Source organism: Ictidomys tridecemlineatus, chromosome 12 (assembly GCF_052094955.1).
Source record: "Ictidomys tridecemlineatus isolate mIctTri1 chromosome 12, mIctTri1.hap1, whole genome shotgun sequence".
Classification (NCBI taxonomy): Eukaryota; Metazoa; Chordata; class Mammalia; order Rodentia; family Sciuridae; genus Ictidomys; species Ictidomys tridecemlineatus.
Window position 1 is genome coordinate 82881347 of NC_135488.1, and position 19283 is coordinate 82900629.

Below are 19283 nucleotides of genomic sequence, written 5' to 3' on the forward strand. Positions count from 1 at the left end.
TCAGATCCCAGTTTAAGTCATATTCTAGGGGAAACCACCACTAAAATCCCAGATTATATATTATATGTTCTAGGCCCTATTCTTGTGTAGCAATCACAATTCACAATTACATATTTACATGTTTCAGAGAATGTCTATTTTTGTTTCTTAGCACATATTGCATGTCACAGATTTAAAGCACAATGCTTGGGATTAGGCACACAAAAACTCAAGTGAAAAGAGGCTCTCAAGGTGTGAAATTTTTTCTCAACTCCTTTCTACAAATTATCATATGAATTTAGCTACATTGCAGTGTCTTTAGAATCCTCAACCAGTAGACAGCAATTTTGCTTCAGCTTCATAAATCTCCTCTAATTGGACTTCCTATGATCTCTTTTCTACCCAACTCTTGGTTTCCTCTTTTATTTTCCAAGACTGACTTGTAAATATTTACTGGAGTCCAAATCTGAAGGTTGAGGAAAATGTACAATGGAAGTAAATCCACTTACACAAAAATTTTGTGTGAGAATCACTAAGAAGGGATTATTGCTTTCCACATTAGGAAATAAGCCCTTTGAGCTTGCCTTGATGTTCCCTAGAAAAGGTTACTTTTTCAACAGATTTGTAAAGACACTTTTATAATTCAAACTTTCCATAAATATTCTGTGTAATACAGAGCTATTTTTCAGTGGAAAGCATATAAACTTTCTCTATTTCAAATTTCATGTAATATACTTATTTTTTTACAGCCTTTCACCATTTTGCCCAGGCTGACCTCAAATTCCTAGGCTCAAACAATCTTCCTGCCTCAGTTTCTCAAGTAGCTGGGACTACAAGGCATACACACGGTGTCCAGATAATTACTGTTATTTCTGAGATTAAAATTAATTTTTATTCCTGAAGATTTTTCAGTGATTTGAAATCTAAGTTATTGTACATTTTGACAGTCTTATTTCTATATTTTAAAATTACATCAAGTTAGTATGTCCTGAAATTCTTGAGAAAAAGATTTGTGTATTTCAAGTCCACTCTAATAACTTATTTTCCTAAAATATATTTCTCTATTTCAAGACTAGTATGAGCTAGAAAATGAATGCAATAATGAGAATAAAAGTATTTCAGAATACATCATGACCCCCGAATGGTTATTATTTTAATCATTTTCTATTTCAAGAGGATGCCTTAAAAGGCAAAGGACACAGAGTGGTAGTAGTTTAAAATCAATATAGTCATCTCATTTGACTCATTTCATATAAATAATTCCATGTAAAAAAGACTAAATTATCAGTACAGAAGTTAATGGGGGTTGAAAACTCAAGATCAAAACGTTGCTTGTAAATTAATCCATTTTATAATACATGTTCCAATTTTCAAACAGATGGTATTATTGATATTTTTGAAGTAACACCACTGCAATTAGTGTGTGTGTAGAAGTATGTGCCACCTTACATCTACACTGTCCCTCCTCTCACCCGCCAAAGAACAGAGAAAACACAAAAAATATTACAAAACAAAGTTTACTCTGCAATACTTTATCATAATGAATTGTATCTCTTTGGTAAAAATAAACTTTATAAACATTTTAATTATCAGAGATTAGATACAAAAACTAAACATTTGTAAGTTGTTTTTAAAATGAGCAAAGACTGGCAACTAAGAAGTGGTTCACTTGTGACTGGTCATCTACTGGCAGTTACAATTCCAACTGAAGACAATTTTTATGCTACATCAAAAAAGAAAACAGTTTAATAACAAATTTCTTGAAACAGAAAGCATCTTTATACTTTCATTTAAAAATAAATAGTAGTTACAATGAATTGGCAATTATACATTTTTATATACTATCTGATGGCAACATAATACTTTAAAATCAAGCACTTAGTTTAATAAAAAAATGTACAACAATTTTAGAAACAAGTTTTGACAACGGCACTGGCAGTTAGATGCAAAGAATGTACTTTAAGAAAAAATGGCAGGTATAACATTAAAATATTCTATTTTCCCTTTCAATAAATATTTTGACTACATCTAACATACTGAAGTAAACTTTGTTTAAATCAAAGCTTACACATTTCAAACTAATAAAACTATAAAGTATATATAAACCAGAAAGCCTCAAAGTCTCTTAAATGAGTCTTCACAAAACGGTGTTAAATTACTGTAGTATTTAAGACAAAAGTCTTTACACTTTGTGAAGTATTCACATCTGTTGCTTAAATTGCTGGGGAAGGCTTCCTGGCCTACCAAGACACACACATTCCCTCCTTAACACTTTCTCTAGCTTTGAATTTTTTGCTAACGTATATTTGACTGACCATCTAATATGAACCCTTCACATAATGCCTCAGAAAATAGCAAAAGAAAAAAAAAATATATATATATACTAAACTTTACAATATACAAAGGAATCTAATTTAAGAGAAGTCATGGTGACTATGAGGACAGGAAAGGCTCAAAGGTGGAAAAAGGGAGGTATCCACCAATAGTTAGCTTTTCCACAAATGCAGGTAATCTGTTTTCTTCTGAATTTGTAAAGTAAAATATTAACTAATTTAGTAATATATTGCACAAATAAATGTCAAAAATACATATTCGGGAAACACAGATTCTTCATCTTCACAGATGAAGATTAATCATGCTAAGACAAAACTCTCACTAGGGATCTAGTATAAACTGGAATAGGTTGCAACCAACTTTCTATTTTTTTGATGTAAGGCAAATTGTATGTTAATTTAAGTCACAGTTATTGAAAAATATGTAACTTCTCTGGGGTTTCCAAATTGTTCTGACTACAGCAAAATTAATTTATTATTGGGAATACGATTTCTAGTCCACAGGACTTGGAATGACTTTCCTTAATTGTATGGCTATGAGACATGTTTCTATCTCCACACACCTTAGGAGTGAGAACAGCAGGACCATAATTAAAAAGCTGCTCCCCTTGAAAATAACTGCTGTGTTGTATTAGCAAATAGAACATGACACACTAATCCTGTACAAGACTTAGGTGTAAATAAAATGTCTAACTTCTCCCTGGTAGATGTTAGTACAGTGTTTATTGTCCTTGCTAATGATGAATGTAGCTTAAACATTTAAATTTGTTGGATAAGTACAGAGGGAGAAAAAAAAAATCAAAGAAATTAAGGAGTTACATATATGAAGACATTTTGAAGATCCCTATTACAACGGAGAATACATCCATTTTTGTAATCTCTTTACTATTTACACCGTGGTAAAAGGTTTTTTTTGTTTGTTTTTGGTGTTTTATTCACTGTCTATAGTAAAAGAGGTTAATCTGGCTTAGCTATTTGCTGGAGATGTGACATTTATGAAGGAAAAAGTCCAAATAACTCATCCTACATTATCAACAAATGAAAAAAATACTGTATTTCAACAGCACCAATTGTATTAAGGTAGTTATCTATAATCAATGACAACTGACAGGGAAACAGGACAGAAAACATTAATGCTATTATCCCTGGATAAAAGTCTTATCAATTGAAAGATACATTTGTTATTATTCTTCTCTTTTGACAGTTTTGTCGAAATAAAATTTAGAAGCTAAAATAAAAACATTTATCTCTTTAAAAAAAATCCAAGAAAATGTTTTATAGTCATAAACACAGCTGAAAGCAGGAAATTAACATCTTGAGTTTGTGTGTGTGTATCTACGTATAAAAATTATGGGGAAAAATGAAAATTAAGTCATTGTCTATGACATAGAATGTATCATAAGAATAAACTTTTCCAAAGTTGTTCCCACCATTGTAAAAAAAAAAATGTAATAAATTATAGTATTAGTATCCCTGTTCTTTCTCCATAATGTAGTCAAACTATATAAATGATATTATGAAAAACTGTCTCATAAGCAGGTTTGTTTAAATACTTAAAACATTTTAAGACAATGCTGGAATAGTAATATAAAAACCTTTTAGCATGGATTAATGGCACATATAAGTATTACACTGCCTCCTCAAAAAGTTTTGTGTATGATCTAATTTTATGAGTGTTGAAATCCGAGAAAGTATTTTAGCTTTACAGTTAAGCCTTTTAAAATTTATTTCGTATACATTCAATTTTAATTCATACAAAGCTTGGAAAGTTTTGTTCTTTTTTTTTTTTTCCTAAATGACCTACTTTCATTTATGATAACATAAGTAATAAGTATTCCACTCCATCTGGTTATAAGACTCTTAGAATGCAGTGTATTTAGGAAAGCAAATGAAAGATTCTTATTGCAAAAGTATGTCAAAATTGGTGTTACTCCATAACACTCTATGGCTATATCCTCTGAGTGGACAATTTCCACTTCACATAGACAGCTGGTGGCTTAAACAGTGGTTGCAGAGCACTTTGGGAAAAAATAAAAGGCCCCAGTGAATGCTATGCGTCATCCATGATGTAAAAACACTTCAGATACTATTGTAATAGGAACTGTAGTCTTCTTAGATGAAATCACATCCCCAAATTTTCTTTTCTAAATCTTACAACACTCTGTTGGATTTTTTACCTATATTATTAACAGGAATTTTCTAGACATCTAGGATCTTTTCTGATTTATGACTTTGCTCATGTTCAACAAATAATTTAAAACAAAAAATAAGACACAATTAAAATAATTCAAATCTTACCCTACTAGGTCATGTGGCAGGGAGGAGTATATGACAAAAATATCAGCAAAAATTTTAGTGGGATCAGTAGCTATGGTTAGTTACAGATTGGAAAGGAAAATAAAATTAAGTTATATAAAGTTGCCAATGTTACATTTTTGACATATCAATAGAAAAGATTTTTTTCCTACAAGGTTAAGACAAAGGCTGGGGATTTTCATATATAACAATTTCCAAATCTTAAGAGACACTTATCACAAAAATTATGCTCTCAGGCTTTTTTATCACGTTTACGATTGGGCATGATCCTTACAGCAATGGTTAAATTTTAAAAAATAAACAGAAATCAAAAATGTTTTGAAAGGAACAAGTAATTGGCACCCCTCCTCACCTTAAAACTAAAGTCGATTATGGCTTTGATATCCCTTGTAAAGAATTAAGTAGAAGAGTATTGCCACACTTTAAAATAATTTCACACTAAAAAGCATTTCTATTTTTTCCGTTGCTTTTGACTTTGTGTCTTTGCAGTACTTATCAGGGAACCCAGACATGTACGAATTCCAGCAAGGTGGAGCAGAGATCCAGCTGCCTCTTTGAGCTCCTCATCAATTTCTTGACATGACTGTTTTCGCATCTTTTTGCCTGGCTGCCCTTTCTGAGAGGTATCTGCACAAGCCTGTGATGCGTAGCCACTGTCAGCAAGAGGATCATCTTCATAATCAACATCTGTGTCTTCTTCACTATGAAATCCTTCACTGCCATCACTTCCCACATGGCTACTCTTTGGGATAAATTCATAGACCTCATCCACAGAAGACAAGGAAGACACACTAGATCTGGATGCACAGCGCTGTGCTGCCATGCTACTTGCGCTGTAATTATGATCTTCTTTTGGATCAATGCTGATGGTGGAAGAATCACTCTCTTGTAATCTTATAGCACTGGGATGATTAAATGCATTACCATAATTCCTCTTTTTCTGCAATGATGTTTTAAGAGGAAGAGGCTTTTCACCTGTGGAAAAGAGAACTTCTATCGCTAAGTCAAAAGCATTTGATTGCAAAATCACACAACTAAAAACGGAGCAGTAAGTGCCTTAGACTAGTAATGTTTAGTAGTTTTTTTCTTTTTTAACCAGATCATACCATTCTATAAGCATTAATCTGAAACATTTTAAAACCATTTAATAGTATGTCTTCACCTTTCCATGGAATATACAATCATTTTTAACTACTTGCACAGAATGCCCCAATATAAATATACCACTGTTTAGCTAACCATTTCCTTGTTGATATGTAAGTTGTTCCTAGCTTTTCACCTGTACAGTACAAATAATGAGGCAATGAAAGTTCTGAATAGTTTTCCTCATGCATATGCAAATAATTTACTAGGATTGAGACCAAGAGATAGAAGTGCTAAGTAAAAGGATGTATACATGGGGCTAGGGCCATGACTCAGTGGTAGAATGCTCGCCTAGTGCGCATGAGGCACTGGGTTTGATGCTCAGCACCACATAAAAATAATAAAATAAAGATTAAAAACAAAGATATATATAAACACAAAGTTACAATTGGTATTCCTCAACTAAACTCTGAAATGGTAGTACCATTTAACATCCAACAGTATTTGACAAAGCCTATCAATCATTTTAATTTCTTACAATCTCCTAGACAAAAATAGAATCTTCATATTATTTTGCATTTCCTAATTTCTAGAGGAGTTATACATCCTTTTTACATGGGTATTGTCTATATTTCCTCATCTGAGACCTACCTATTCATATATTTTGATGACTTTTCTGTTAAACTGTTTTATTATTTCTTATTTATAGGATCTTTTTATATAGAGACTGGATATTGATCCTTTGTCTATCACATAGTGAAAAAAATTGTCCCATTATTTTATTTGTTTATTGTTTTCTTTCTTTCAGTGGTGCTGGGGATCAAATTCAGGGTCTCACACATGCTAGGCAAGCACTCTACCACTGAGCTACAACCCTAATCATTCATGTTATTTTTCTTATAGGTATCTTTTGCTGTCAAAACTCAATATGCTTTCCTGTATTTTATTACATACACCTTTCATTTTTACTTTTAGCTCATCAAACTTATTTTCTAAATATAATATTTTTCTCCATTTCTTGTTTAATGCAAAAATCTTTCACAGCATTAACTTCAATCTTTCAATTACTCTCATAAATTAATGAAAATATAATAAAACAGAATAAGTTTTTCAGATTAAAAGAAAATTTAGTTGAAGAGAAATAATTTGTGTATTTCTAAATTAAATTTGAAAATGTTTCTTAAAAACAAAAGCATCATGACTTACATTCTAAAATCCCCTGCTCTATGGAAGTATTTAAAAGCATCATTGCAGCGGCAGCATCAATATCAGATTCTGAAAAGGGAAGAATGGTAACATTAATGTTCTTCATAAGAGAGGCTATTGTTAAATATTTGCACATACTTAAAGATTAAGATTTTGGTGTATGTTCTCCTACTTAAAAAAACAGCTTCTACTACACACTAGATACTGGTTGGGATGCTTAATCAGCACAGAGAAAGTGATTGTCAATCTAAATGAGCAAATAGTTACTTATGATAAACAAATGTAATCAGCAATTTTTTTTCGTAGTGTACAGACAATATACTGACTGAGCTGAAAATACTTCATATAATGTTACTTTTCATTGATAAAGCATTTTGACTATTGTAAAGGAGGCTGTTTTTTAAAACAACAACACTGCCAGGTACAGTGAGGCATACCTGTGAGCCCAACAAACTGGGAGGCTGAGGGAGGATTGCAAGTTCAAGGCTAGCCTCAGCAATTTGGTGAAGCCCTAAGCAATTTAGTGAGACCCTGTCACAAGAACTGAGGATGTTGTTCAGTGGTAAAGCACCCCAGGTTCAATCTCCAGTCTTCCCAGCCCCGTACTCCCCAAAAAAGGCAAACAACACTATTAGTTATATTATCTAACATATCCAGTTCACCAGGAACCAAAATTTGGCAGTTCAAAACATGCTATTAATTTCATAACTGTTCAAATGAAGATCTATCAAAATTGTTAATTTCCACCTGTTGATTTATATTTCCTTAGCTTTAATCCTGAGAAATTATTAACAATGATTGATTAAAAAAATTAGGACACAAATTTTAGCCCTATGAAAGTAAAGGTTATAAGACAAACATGATTCTATTGTCTGATTCTCGGTCCCCATGCTTAAAGGATGATATTAAGACTAAAGGAATAGAAGTCAAATTTGAAGCTATATCCCTGTAATCCCAGTGACTCAGAAGGCATAGGCAGGAGAATCACAAGTTCAAGGCCAGTCTCAACAACCTAATGAGACCCTGTCTCAAAGTAAAAAGGCCTGGGAATATAACTCAGTGGTAGATTGACCTCAAGTTAAATGTCAGTATCCACATCCAGATAAAGTAAAAAAAAAAAAAAAAAAATGTAGAACAGAATTTGAAGGGTTATAGTTCACTAATAAAATATATGAAAAGGGGGCTGGGGATGTGGCTCAAGTGGTATTGCGCTCGCCTGGCATGCGTGTGGCCCGGGTTCGATCCTCAGCACCACATACAAACAAAGATGTTGTGTCTGCCGAAAACTAAAAAAAAAAAAAAATATTAAAAAATTCTCTCTCTCTGTCTCTTTGTCTCTTTAAAAAGTGAGGCACTAAGTAACCCAGTGAGACCCTGCCTCTAAGTAAAATACAAAGTAACAAGGCTGGGGATGTGGCTCAGAGGTCCAGTGCTCCTGAGTTTAAACCCCAGTACCAAAACCAAAACCAAAACCAAAACAAACTAACATGCACATTTATAAGGCATCCAAATGAAGAGGCTGTCTCTTTCAGTAAGACAGCAATTTAAATAAACTACCAAAGCTTTAAGCTGTTTGGTCCATTGGTTTGGTCTGGACTCAGGTTAAGACAGAAATTATGCTAATTTTCAACATTAAATTTGAATTTCAATTTGTGCTGAGCCCCTAACATCATTTCCAACTGCCTCAATTTTATATTTGTTTGTAGTATACTAGGTGTTTCTAAAATTTACTAACCAGAATATGAGTTCCATTTTTATCTGTTTTGTTTACTGAGGTACCCTGTGCCTAAAACAGTGCCATAGCACAGCTCAGTAATATTCTAAAACAGATGAATTTACCCAAACCCACACCAAGCCAAAATCTTGACCAAAAAGTTTTGTTTTGCTATATCAGTATGAAAGTCCTGTGTTTCCTGCTACCTATTATAACAACAGTGTAATATAGATATTGGCACATAAAGTTAGCAAGTTGAACAAGAGACAATTATACTTCAAACAAAGTGCTATATCAGTTTTGGCTGATAGTGGTTCTAGAGTTCCTAAACCTAACCTCCATTAATCTTAAATGTTTAATGTTAGTTACAATGTAATGATCAGAAAAGATGATTCTATGAAGTGAGAGATGAATGTATAAGGTAATACTGCAGCCAACAGTAATACTAAAGTGATCTTTATAAAACCACAAAATGGGTAATGTCATCTCCATTATTTAAAGCTCTTCAGCAGCTCCTCCAATGGGTCATATCTGGTAGGAGGTGCAAACTTTGAAGTGAGAATTCCTGGACATGAATCTCTCTGTCATTTACTAGTTTGTGTGACCTTGAAAAAGTTAGTCAACCTCTCCAAAATTTAGTTTCCTAATTTGTAAATAAGGGGTAAGAATACCTTAAAGGATGGTTTCAGGGAATGAATGAGATAATGCATGCAAACCATAACAGTAAGTCACAGAATCCTTACTATTAGAAGTTCAAACTCTTCATCCTCTTAAAACTTCTGCCTCCTTTGCTTTTTGCCCATGCCAAAAGACCATATCTACCTGGTCCTCTCCTGGGTTTCAGTCACACCAATCAATCTGCCAGACTGATTTTCAGCAACTGCCAGACCACTTTCTCTACTGCCATGATTCTGTCAAGTTGGCATGCCCTCCTCCAAACCTCTATTCATGGAAGTTAAGTATCTGCCCAACTTTTGAGGCCTGGTTGAAGTCTTATACTTTCTTCGCTAAGAGGCCATTCCTGCCCTACCTCTAAGTTTAATTTGCCACTCATTACCTTTCTCCACAGTGTACTCTGTATAAATCTAGTCAACCTTTTCTAATTAATCTGTATGCTTTCTAAGAACAGCCAGAGTCTCTCATCTCTGCATATCCCAAAGCATCTTCTTCAATGCCTGGCAAGACATAGGAGATCAATAATTACTTATTATGAAAATTCAATCTTCTCTTTAGAAATAATGTAAAGAGAGGAAGAGGAGCAAATTTTCTCAAAAATCTATGAATATTCTAAAGCATCCGGATTGAGATATAAATTTTATGAAGTTTTTGCAGGGTCTTATGTTTTTCTCTTTAAAACCTGTGAGACTTTACTATTCTATTCCAGAATGGACCGAAGTTGTTTTAAAACCTAGAATACCAACTTCTGCACCTAGTTAATTATAATCAGGGGACCAGGCCCAAGATTTCTGAGTATAAAAAAGGAAGGAAGGAAGGTTAGCAGTACTGGAGAGGTGATGTGTAAGTCATCAGATGAAGCAGAAATACCTACTTATTGTTATGAAAAACTATAGCTAAAACTTAAGAGAAACTCGTGAAACTGTCTACTCCCCAAAGGAAGAAACTGAGTTTAGATGGAATGGAACAAGTATAAGAAGAGATGTTAAGTAAGCCCAAGAATCCACAAAGAATATATTCTCAACATGTATCTGTGAACTGAGCTTAAGAACAAAGGGTCAGCATTTATTGAGGCAATAAAAAAATAAAGCAGTTTCAGCAGTATCTAAATGTAAAGAGAAACTACATTTACCCACAAAGTAAAAGAAAACTGAAGCCTGCCTTATGCAAAGGAAGAACATTATCCAAAACCAATTCCCTATCCACTTGACTTTTTGCAGAGTTCTCTAAAGCTTTTTCACACTTTCTCTCCCACATTTTTACAGACATCAGTACAACACTACTGAGGTTCAGCTTAGTATATCATTTGAAAGAGCCAAAAATGTCTGTTACACAGAAAGGCTTTAGTCTGAGAATTTTATTTTCAAAGTTCATGGAAATGTCTCTAGGCATCAAAGCAACAATGTCAGAAAAACCTATTTTAATAAACTACTAATCTATAACATTAATTATGAGAAGGAAAGCAAATCCCTTATTCAAATTTTTAATTTGTTTTTAATAATTAATAAAAAATTTTTAAAAGTCAACTTAGCTTCCTCAACTAAAACTCTTCACATTTAAATAACCTATTAGAAAAATATTCTGAACTATATTCTAATCCAGGGAATGGCAAACTTCTTCAGTAAAGAGTCAGAAAGTAAATACTTTATGCTTTGCATAAAGCATAACCAAGGAGGAAAAACCAAGGAAATAATAGATCTTTTTTGCAACTACTTAACTCTGCTGTTACAGCAAATTTTGCATGCTTTGAAACAATATTGTTATTTTGATTTTTCCCCCAACCATTTTATAAATGTAAAGCCATCCTTAGGTAATTAAATGCACAAAAAACAAATAAAGATAACTTTATTGAAGATGTTATTAGAAACTAAATCCAATTTTCAAAGAAAAATACATATAAAAGTAAATGAGGGCTGGGATTGTGGCTCAGCAGTAGAACACTTGTTTAGCAGGTGCAAGGCCCTGGGTGTTCAATCCTCAGCACTACATAAAATAAAATAAAGGTATTGTGTCCAACTAATTCTAAAAAAAAAAAAAATAAAAAGGTAAATGAAAAAAGGACTTAAAACTATACACACATCAAGTCCACTGTTAGGAGGAAAAAAATGTGTGTGTATATGTGTGTATACACACACATAACATAAATAAAAGACCGAAGGAATTATATCAAAACATTAACAATAGAATAAAGGGTGGTGTTTACCTTCTCTTTTATGTGTTTTAATTACTGAAACTTCTACAATAACATATAATTTATAATCAGAAAAAAAATCCTGAATTTTAACTTTTTAAAATTTTTTTTTTAATTTAAAAGACTGATCTTTACATTTACCTTTGAGGGTTCGCACCTGGTTCTGCTTGAAAACAGAGCTTAGGTAGTGAGGTGATAAAGAACCACTGAAAAATAAAGACACAAACATGCTTAATTTATTTTGCTTTTCATAACTTAGTCACAAATAGAACTGATTTGTACCATAAAAAACAGACTGTTTTTACCTTGTAATTTTGCTAATAATACTCAATTTAGGAAGAGTCGGCCAGAGCATAAAGTACATACTACCAATATTGGCGTTCAACCAATATTAAATCACAATTATTTGGGTGCTCTTAGGCCAAATAATTAATTACACACAGTTGTTGGGCAAATTAAATAAGAACAATACATTTAAAATGCCTGGAACAGGACTGGGGTTGTGGCTCAGTGGTAAAGCACTTGCCCAGCACTACATCAAACAAACAAACAAACAAACAAGCAAACAAATAAGTAAGGTTATTATGTCCAATTACAACTAAAAATATATTTTTTAAATGCCTGCAACAGTAATAGTTATTGGTTTTGTATTATATGTATTTTTTTACATATATGTATATGTTTGATATAGTATTAACATAGTTATTACCACAGAAATCAAAGCATTTAAAAAACTAGTGTTTAATGAAGACTAATGATACCAGTTAAGTTCCTGATTTTATTAAGAATTATCAATATCAAATTAAACTTTCTTTGTGGAGAAAAACATACACAGGTGGGTTTCCACCCCTACCTCCCATTCCATAAATTTAAATATTTTTGGGGAAAAACATCTTCTGTTCTTTGTACTTTTTGCCAGTACAAAATAATCTGTTTTGTTAATGGAATGAAAAGTTTATTGCCTTCCTAATCAACTTTTACATACATTGCATTTTATCCATCCTTTCTCAGATTTGTAAATTATAACATGAGAGGGCTATACAAAAGTCTGTCAGATGAACCAAAAAGGGAGAAAATATTTCATTTTACATTAAGGTTTTAAAGTTAAAGAATTATAATCTCTTTGCTGTCAGTTAATCTATTTTTAAATCACAAAACCACCTTTGTTTATTTAACATCTACAGTTATGATAGCGCTAAAAAACATAAACATGAAAATGCAACATATCAAAGGCCCAGTAAAATGCATTTGTGATGGTTTACAAAAAAATAGTGCCAATTCTCCCACTTATTCTTATTTTTAAAAAGCACAGTTAGGGCTGGGGATGTGGCTCAAGCGGTAGCGCGCTTGCCTAGCATGCGTGCGGTCCGGGTTGGATCCTCAGCACCACATATAAACAAACAAAGATGTTGTGTCCACCGAAAACTAAAAAATAAATATTAAAAAAAAATTCTCTCTAAAAAAAAAAAAAAGCACAGTTAAATAAAACACACAAGTGAACATTAACTAGAACTTTTCACTAGTTTCTAATGTATAACTTAACTAGAACACCTCATAAACACCAATATTAACTAATACCAAAGAAAATAACTCCCAGATGAAGATACAAGTACGGATAACTTCTTTTCTAGGTTTTACTTCACAAGGAGAAATCACTCTGTAGTTTTTTTAAAAAATGATCCATCTAATCTTCCAATATGGTAAAAACTTAAAATCTCAATTGGTGTGCATATTATTAGCATTTCAATTCTAGTTTTCCTAGTTTTTTACAGTATTCAATTGTAACCATTCTTCTATATCTAATAATACCTTAAGAATTCAAATGAACCATTATATGAATATTAATAACTGTTGCGTCTCAGAGTTCATTATAATGTACTCCCTTACATGTGTTTGAAATTTTTCATTTATTATATTAAAAACCTTTTTTTTAGAATTTTTTAATATTTATTTTTTAGTTTTCGGTGGACACAACATCTTTATTTTACTTTATATGGTGCTAAGGATCGAACCCAGCACCCCACGCATGCCAGGCGAGCTCACTACCGCTTGAGCCACATCCCTAGCCCCTATTAAAAACCTTTTTACAGTTTTCAAAATACAAGTTAAGCATCACAGACTACCACTACAAGTATTTAAGGAGTTTTCAGATCTAACTTAAAAAGAGAAAGCTAGAAAAAAATCCATAGGAGTAGCTAGGTTTATTATTTGTTTTTCTTGCAGTACTGGGCATTAAGTATAAGCCTGCTCTACAATGAGCTACATCCTCAGCCCTTTTCCATTTTGTGAAGGTCTTGATAAATTGCCCAGCTGTCCTCAAATTTGTCATCCTCCTGCCTCATCTCCAGAGTAGCTAGGATTATAGATGTGTGTCACAGTACTTGTCATAACTGGGTTTAAAAATAAAAGCCAAGGGAAATTATAGGAAAATACATTATAATTACTTTTACGAGGAAGGGGGAGCCTTCAAAAAAGTATTCCACTTGCTGTTTAAACTTTTAGAACAAACTTTAAATATTAAAAGTGCTATTAAAGAGGAAAAAAATAAAATAGGAACTCTAAAAATGTATATAAAAATGTTATAATGACAAACTGTTAATAGTCTTATTTAAAATTTTAAAATATACTTTCACTTTCCTATGGTCTGAGTAGTACTGCAAACAATTAAAATGATTTAACCTTTCTGTGACTAAAATTATAACTTTCTTTTGCATTTACTCATCATATATTATACTGACTATATTTCTAATAATTTATTTGTTCTCAATTATCCAATTTCTTATTTCCTAGACACAAATTCAACCATAAGTAAACATAAATGCTTTAGGTTAATATCATACACAGATACCTCTCTATACAATTAAAAAGTCGAACAACTTTGTTAAGTTTTTCCAACTCACACAATAAAACCATCTAACTCACCACTGACAGTTACGAGGCTCTGAGGAAAAAGGTTGCTTCTTCAGTGCCTGCATAAGATTGGGTTTATATTCTGGATCAACACACCATAAGGAACCTTTGCCATTAACCTACAAAAAAATGCATATGAATTAGTAACATGGAATTTTTAAACATACACAATCAGTGTCAGAATGTTTTTAATAAATGTTATGGAGGGGAACCCTCCAGTATCTTTTGAGTACAATACAAAAGTTGAAGTGAATTAGTGATTGTAGTACCCATGTGATGTACAAAATTTCCTCCAACTCACAATACTAGAGAAGTTCAAACTAATTTTCTGTTTGGTTGTGTTTTTGCATTGTGGATTGAAGCCAGGGGCACAAACAACTGAGCCACATTCTCATCCCTTTTTATTTTCTATTTTGAGACAGGGTCTCCCTAAGTTGCATTAGGGCCTTGCTAAATTGATGAGGCTGGCTTTGAACTTGTGATCTTTCTGCTTCAGCCTCCAGAGTTGCTGGGATTACAGGCGTACTTATGACATAATTTTTACAGAATAATGGCATAATAAAAAGAAAATGGTTCCACAAATTTAAAAACTGAGAAACTAAGAGCTGGAGTGTAGTTCAGTGATAGAGTGCTTATTTGTGTGAGCCTTGGGTTCTAGCCCAATCGTCAGAATAAGAAAACAAACATAAAACACAAAACAAAAGACTGAGATCCCAATCATTGCTTATTGACTGGCTATGTGACACTGGACAAATATTTTAATCTCTGAGAATTAGACCTCCCATCACATTTTATCCACAAACAAAACACTAATCCAGGCCACTTCACTAAGGTGGGATGAGATTCAAAAAGGTAATTTATATGTAGATGACACAGCTGCAAAATAAGTGGGTTATTCCAAACTTGGCACATAGAAAGGTTTATTGAATATTGGTAAATAACATTATATTCTTATTCCTTTACTCCTAAGAGATAAGAGAGTTTAACAAAACTAATAATAAGAACAAAAATAAATTAATTCTGACCATGAGACACAAGTTAGATAATAAATAGGGATAAAAAAAATTTAGAAAGGAAAACAAAAAACTCCTATCTGTGAAAAGATACAACAATTGAGTGTAAGGCATTTTTAAACATTCCAGCAATTTAAATGTAAAGGAAAAGAAAAACTATGGATATCCTATGACACTGTCATATAGGAAGAATGTATTAGAATATCAGATCAATCTTTCTGGTATTTAGTAGCAAGATATCACATAAATTATATCAAGGAAGTATTCAACATTATGATTTTTGGTCTAAAAAAAGTTTTATACAAATGTTTTTTGGATTAAGTGATGAAATTTAGATATATATTTGGTCATGTGAACCAAATGATAAATATGCTTTAAGGAAGGGAAATAAAACTTTGAAATCTTAGCAACTATAATACTCTTTGTCCCAAAGCCAATTCAATTGAAGAAGAAAGATGAAAGAAGAAAGAAGAAGAAGAAATAATAATAATGCAAGGAGCCAGGCACAGTGGTAGGTGCCTATAGTTCTAGATACTTAGGAGATAGGTAGGAAGATCACTTGAACTCAAGGAGTTTGAGACCAGCCTAGGCAAGATAGGGAGACACTGCCTCAAAAAAAGAAAAAAAAAAAAAAAAAGAAAGAAAGATATGCAGGCATTATTTTTCATACACCGAATGAAACAATTCTTTTAATAATTTTAGCCATATTCTACCTAGGTTTTCCACTCCTAGAAACAATTTAGTTCAAGTCTACTTTTCAAATTCTATTGTGAGAGTACTGCAAATTGTTTTTATCACAGTAGAATTACTATTTCCTTGAAATAGCAAATTGCAAGATCTAGTACTAAAAACTTGCAGTTTCAGGGCAGTAAAGTATCCTGAGTACTGCTGCAAATAACAGTCTGGCTTATGTTACCATGGCAGCATTTCCTCTCACTGGTTCTGTTCATGAACTATCACTAACAAAATAAAACTATGTATTTGCTAATCTATGTTTTGGAGTCTTTGTACAAAAAGCAACTAATTTTTAACTCTCACTTAAAATTTTTGGTTCTATATTATTGTGCTTGGATGATGGAACACAAGAGCCTTGGAAGTTAAGTACTGCTTTTAAACTAAATTTGTCTATAAAAATAATCTTTTGGGCAATGGAAACAGGAAATATGCATTCTCTCATTTACTGTTTTGCATACTGGAACTCTAAAGCTTCTGGACTTATTTGGTAGAAAACCACTAAAGTTTCTGAAGAAATGAGAAGTATATCAAAAGCTGAACTTAATACAATTTATCTTAATGGAAATTTTAAAGAATAAATTGAGAGAACATGCAATGTTTGTTTACTATTCCTGAAATGTTTTTATGTTCTTCCCTGACCTCTTCAGTGGTTTTTATAAGTACTGAACTAAAAAGAATTAAGTGATTGACAAACGAGGCAAAATTTTAATTCCATGTTTCTGATCTAAAATCTCAGTTATAATGTTTTAGTTGGGCTTTATAAATTTTTAGAAAAACCAATATATTATTTAAATGTGAATGTTTAACATATAAAGCCCAAATTAAACCAAACCAAAACACTACCATGTCTATCTTTTGTGATTTTAAAGTTCTGAGACAGAACACAAACTAATTAGATCTGTTTTTTGGCAAACTAACTATGGCATTGATGATATGATAAAAAGTCTAATCAAGCACTTTTGTCAGATGGTTGAGTATGATCGATCACTTTGGTTTGTTTTAGACCGTGCCATCTTGCCTTCCTTTAGGGACTACTATCTCTAGATAACAGTTAATTATCAGAAAAGTGCTGTCAAGATTTCCAAATTCAGGGCTGGGGATGTGGCTCAAGCGGTAGTGCGATCGCCTGGCATGCGTGCCGGCCCAGGTTTGATCCTCAGCACCACATACAAACAAAGATGTTGTGTCTGCCGAAAACTAAAAAATAAATATTAAAAAAAAAAATTCCAAATTCAATTTCAACATTTAAGGGAAGAAAGAATAACCTACTTGTCTTCCATGGATTAGGAAAAAAAAAAAACTGTTACTTTGAGATACTAACTCAAAACGGAATTCATAAATTTTTTTAAAAAACCATATGAATTCCCCATTCTCTATGAATGTATCTCTCTTTTTTTTAAACAAAGTGATCTATTGATTTTTAGGAACACCATCATCTATAAATTCCTTCTCTCCTACCCTGACTTGTGATAGCTTTCCAATTTTTGTTCCAATGTTATAATTTCTGTATTTATCCTTTTTTTTTTTAATTGTACGATTTCTCTTCCTTTCCTTGATCAAACTACCCATACTGTGGGCAAATATATCCCTTCCCATTCTCTACTTCTTACTTCCTGAATACCTTTCTTTCTCTAAACACTCAAAAAAATGCTCAGATTATATAAATAATGTACACAGGACTAGGTTGTTTTTTAGCACAACCACAATATTACCACTGGATATATTGTTCTGTAAATTTTATTACAAATAATACCATAATGAATATATTCATCTTCTTGTGTGCAAGTAAGAATACCACCCCAAAGGAGAAATTAGAATCTGATTTGCTAGGTCGAAGGAAAGCACATTTCCAATTTTAATAACTACTGCCAGGATGCCCTCAAGAACAGTTACACTAATTTACACTCCTGTCAATGTGAGACTATCACTATTTCCCTCCATGTCCTCACCTAATTTGATATTATCAAACACTTTTGCATTCTAATGGATAAAAACAAAGGTTTTGTTATTGTTAGTGTTATATTTTTTATTTGTATATCCCTACTTACTAGTAAAATAAACATCTTTGCATATATATTGACCATTCATATTTCCCCTCTGTGAACTGCCTGTTCATATTCTTGCCCATATTTAGATTAGGTTTTCCTTTTCCTTATTGAATAACATGAATTTCTTATATGTAGTGGTACACTGCTGGTTGTAAACATCTCTTCTCTACTCCAGATCTAATGACAAGATGTTGGTAGCTTAAAATTAGCCATAATAAAAATATTTTTACCACAGAAATCTGGAAAAACTAAACCTCTGACCCCCAGCCAACTGTTAAATACCATTATGTGTGTGTGCATGTGTGTATTCCTAATTTTTTGGTTGCTAACTTGTCTCTTCTTAGCCAATCATTTAAGGCTTCTGCAACACTGAACACTGTTGGTCTTTCACACTTAAAATACCTTCCTTGGTTTCCTTTATACCACACCTTTCCTAGATTCTCCTCAATGCTTATGACCTTCAAATTTAACTCTTTAATCTCACTGTATAACCTTTATTCCAATCCCTTATTTTCAATTTTAAATACCCAGTACTTAATGGGGTGGGGGAGTTACTAGAGATTAAACCTAGGGCCCTTGCACATACCAATCAAATGCTCTAACAAGGAGCTTTTCTCCCCGGCTCTTTTTTGAAACAGGGTCTCACTAAGTTGCCCAAGCTGATCTTGAACTTTCAATCTTCCTGCCTTAGCCTTCCCAGTAGCTGGGATTACAGGCATGAGTTAACCATGCCTGGCATAAACAATTACCTGCTATAAGTGTAAATACAACAGTTTCAAAAGTAGAAAAGAATTAAGCAATACAATTCAATAACAAAATTTAACGGTGCACTTTGTAAAGTACATATCCAAAATTTCTAACAATAAAATGAAATGTACACTAATCTCTAACTTCCTCCCCTACAATCCACTATTACAAGAAAATCCTTTCCCTTAGAAAATTGATTTTTTTTTTTACCATGGTAAGTGTTTTAAAATTACCACGGCAAGTTTTAAAAAACATTTTACTATATATATTTTCCTCCAATATTTTATATATAGAAACCATTTTTACCCAATAGCATATTCTAAAATTGATTTT

General features: G+C 32.5%; 1 protein-coding gene across 4 annotated transcripts in view; it reads right to left on the reverse strand.

Annotated features, from left to right (window-relative positions):
* Nucleotides 1–1480: 1480 nt before the first annotated feature.
* Nucleotides 1481–19283, reverse strand: part of Foxn2 (forkhead box N2) — a 49941-nt gene continuing 32138 nt past the window's right edge. For all 4 annotated transcript variants that reach the window (XM_021725827.3, XM_013358269.4, XM_078029240.1 and 1 more), the window contains exons 3-6: nt 14420–14526; nt 11639–11703; nt 6918–6986; nt 1481–5603 (exon numbers count right to left, since the gene is read on the reverse strand). In XM_021725827.3, the coding sequence (XP_021581502.1) occupies nt 5080–5603; nt 6918–6986; nt 11639–11703; nt 14420–14526 (765 nt within the window). In that variant the 3' untranslated portion in view covers nt 1481–5079. The remainder of the gene's footprint in view (nt 5604–6917; nt 6987–11638; nt 11704–14419; nt 14527–19283) is intronic.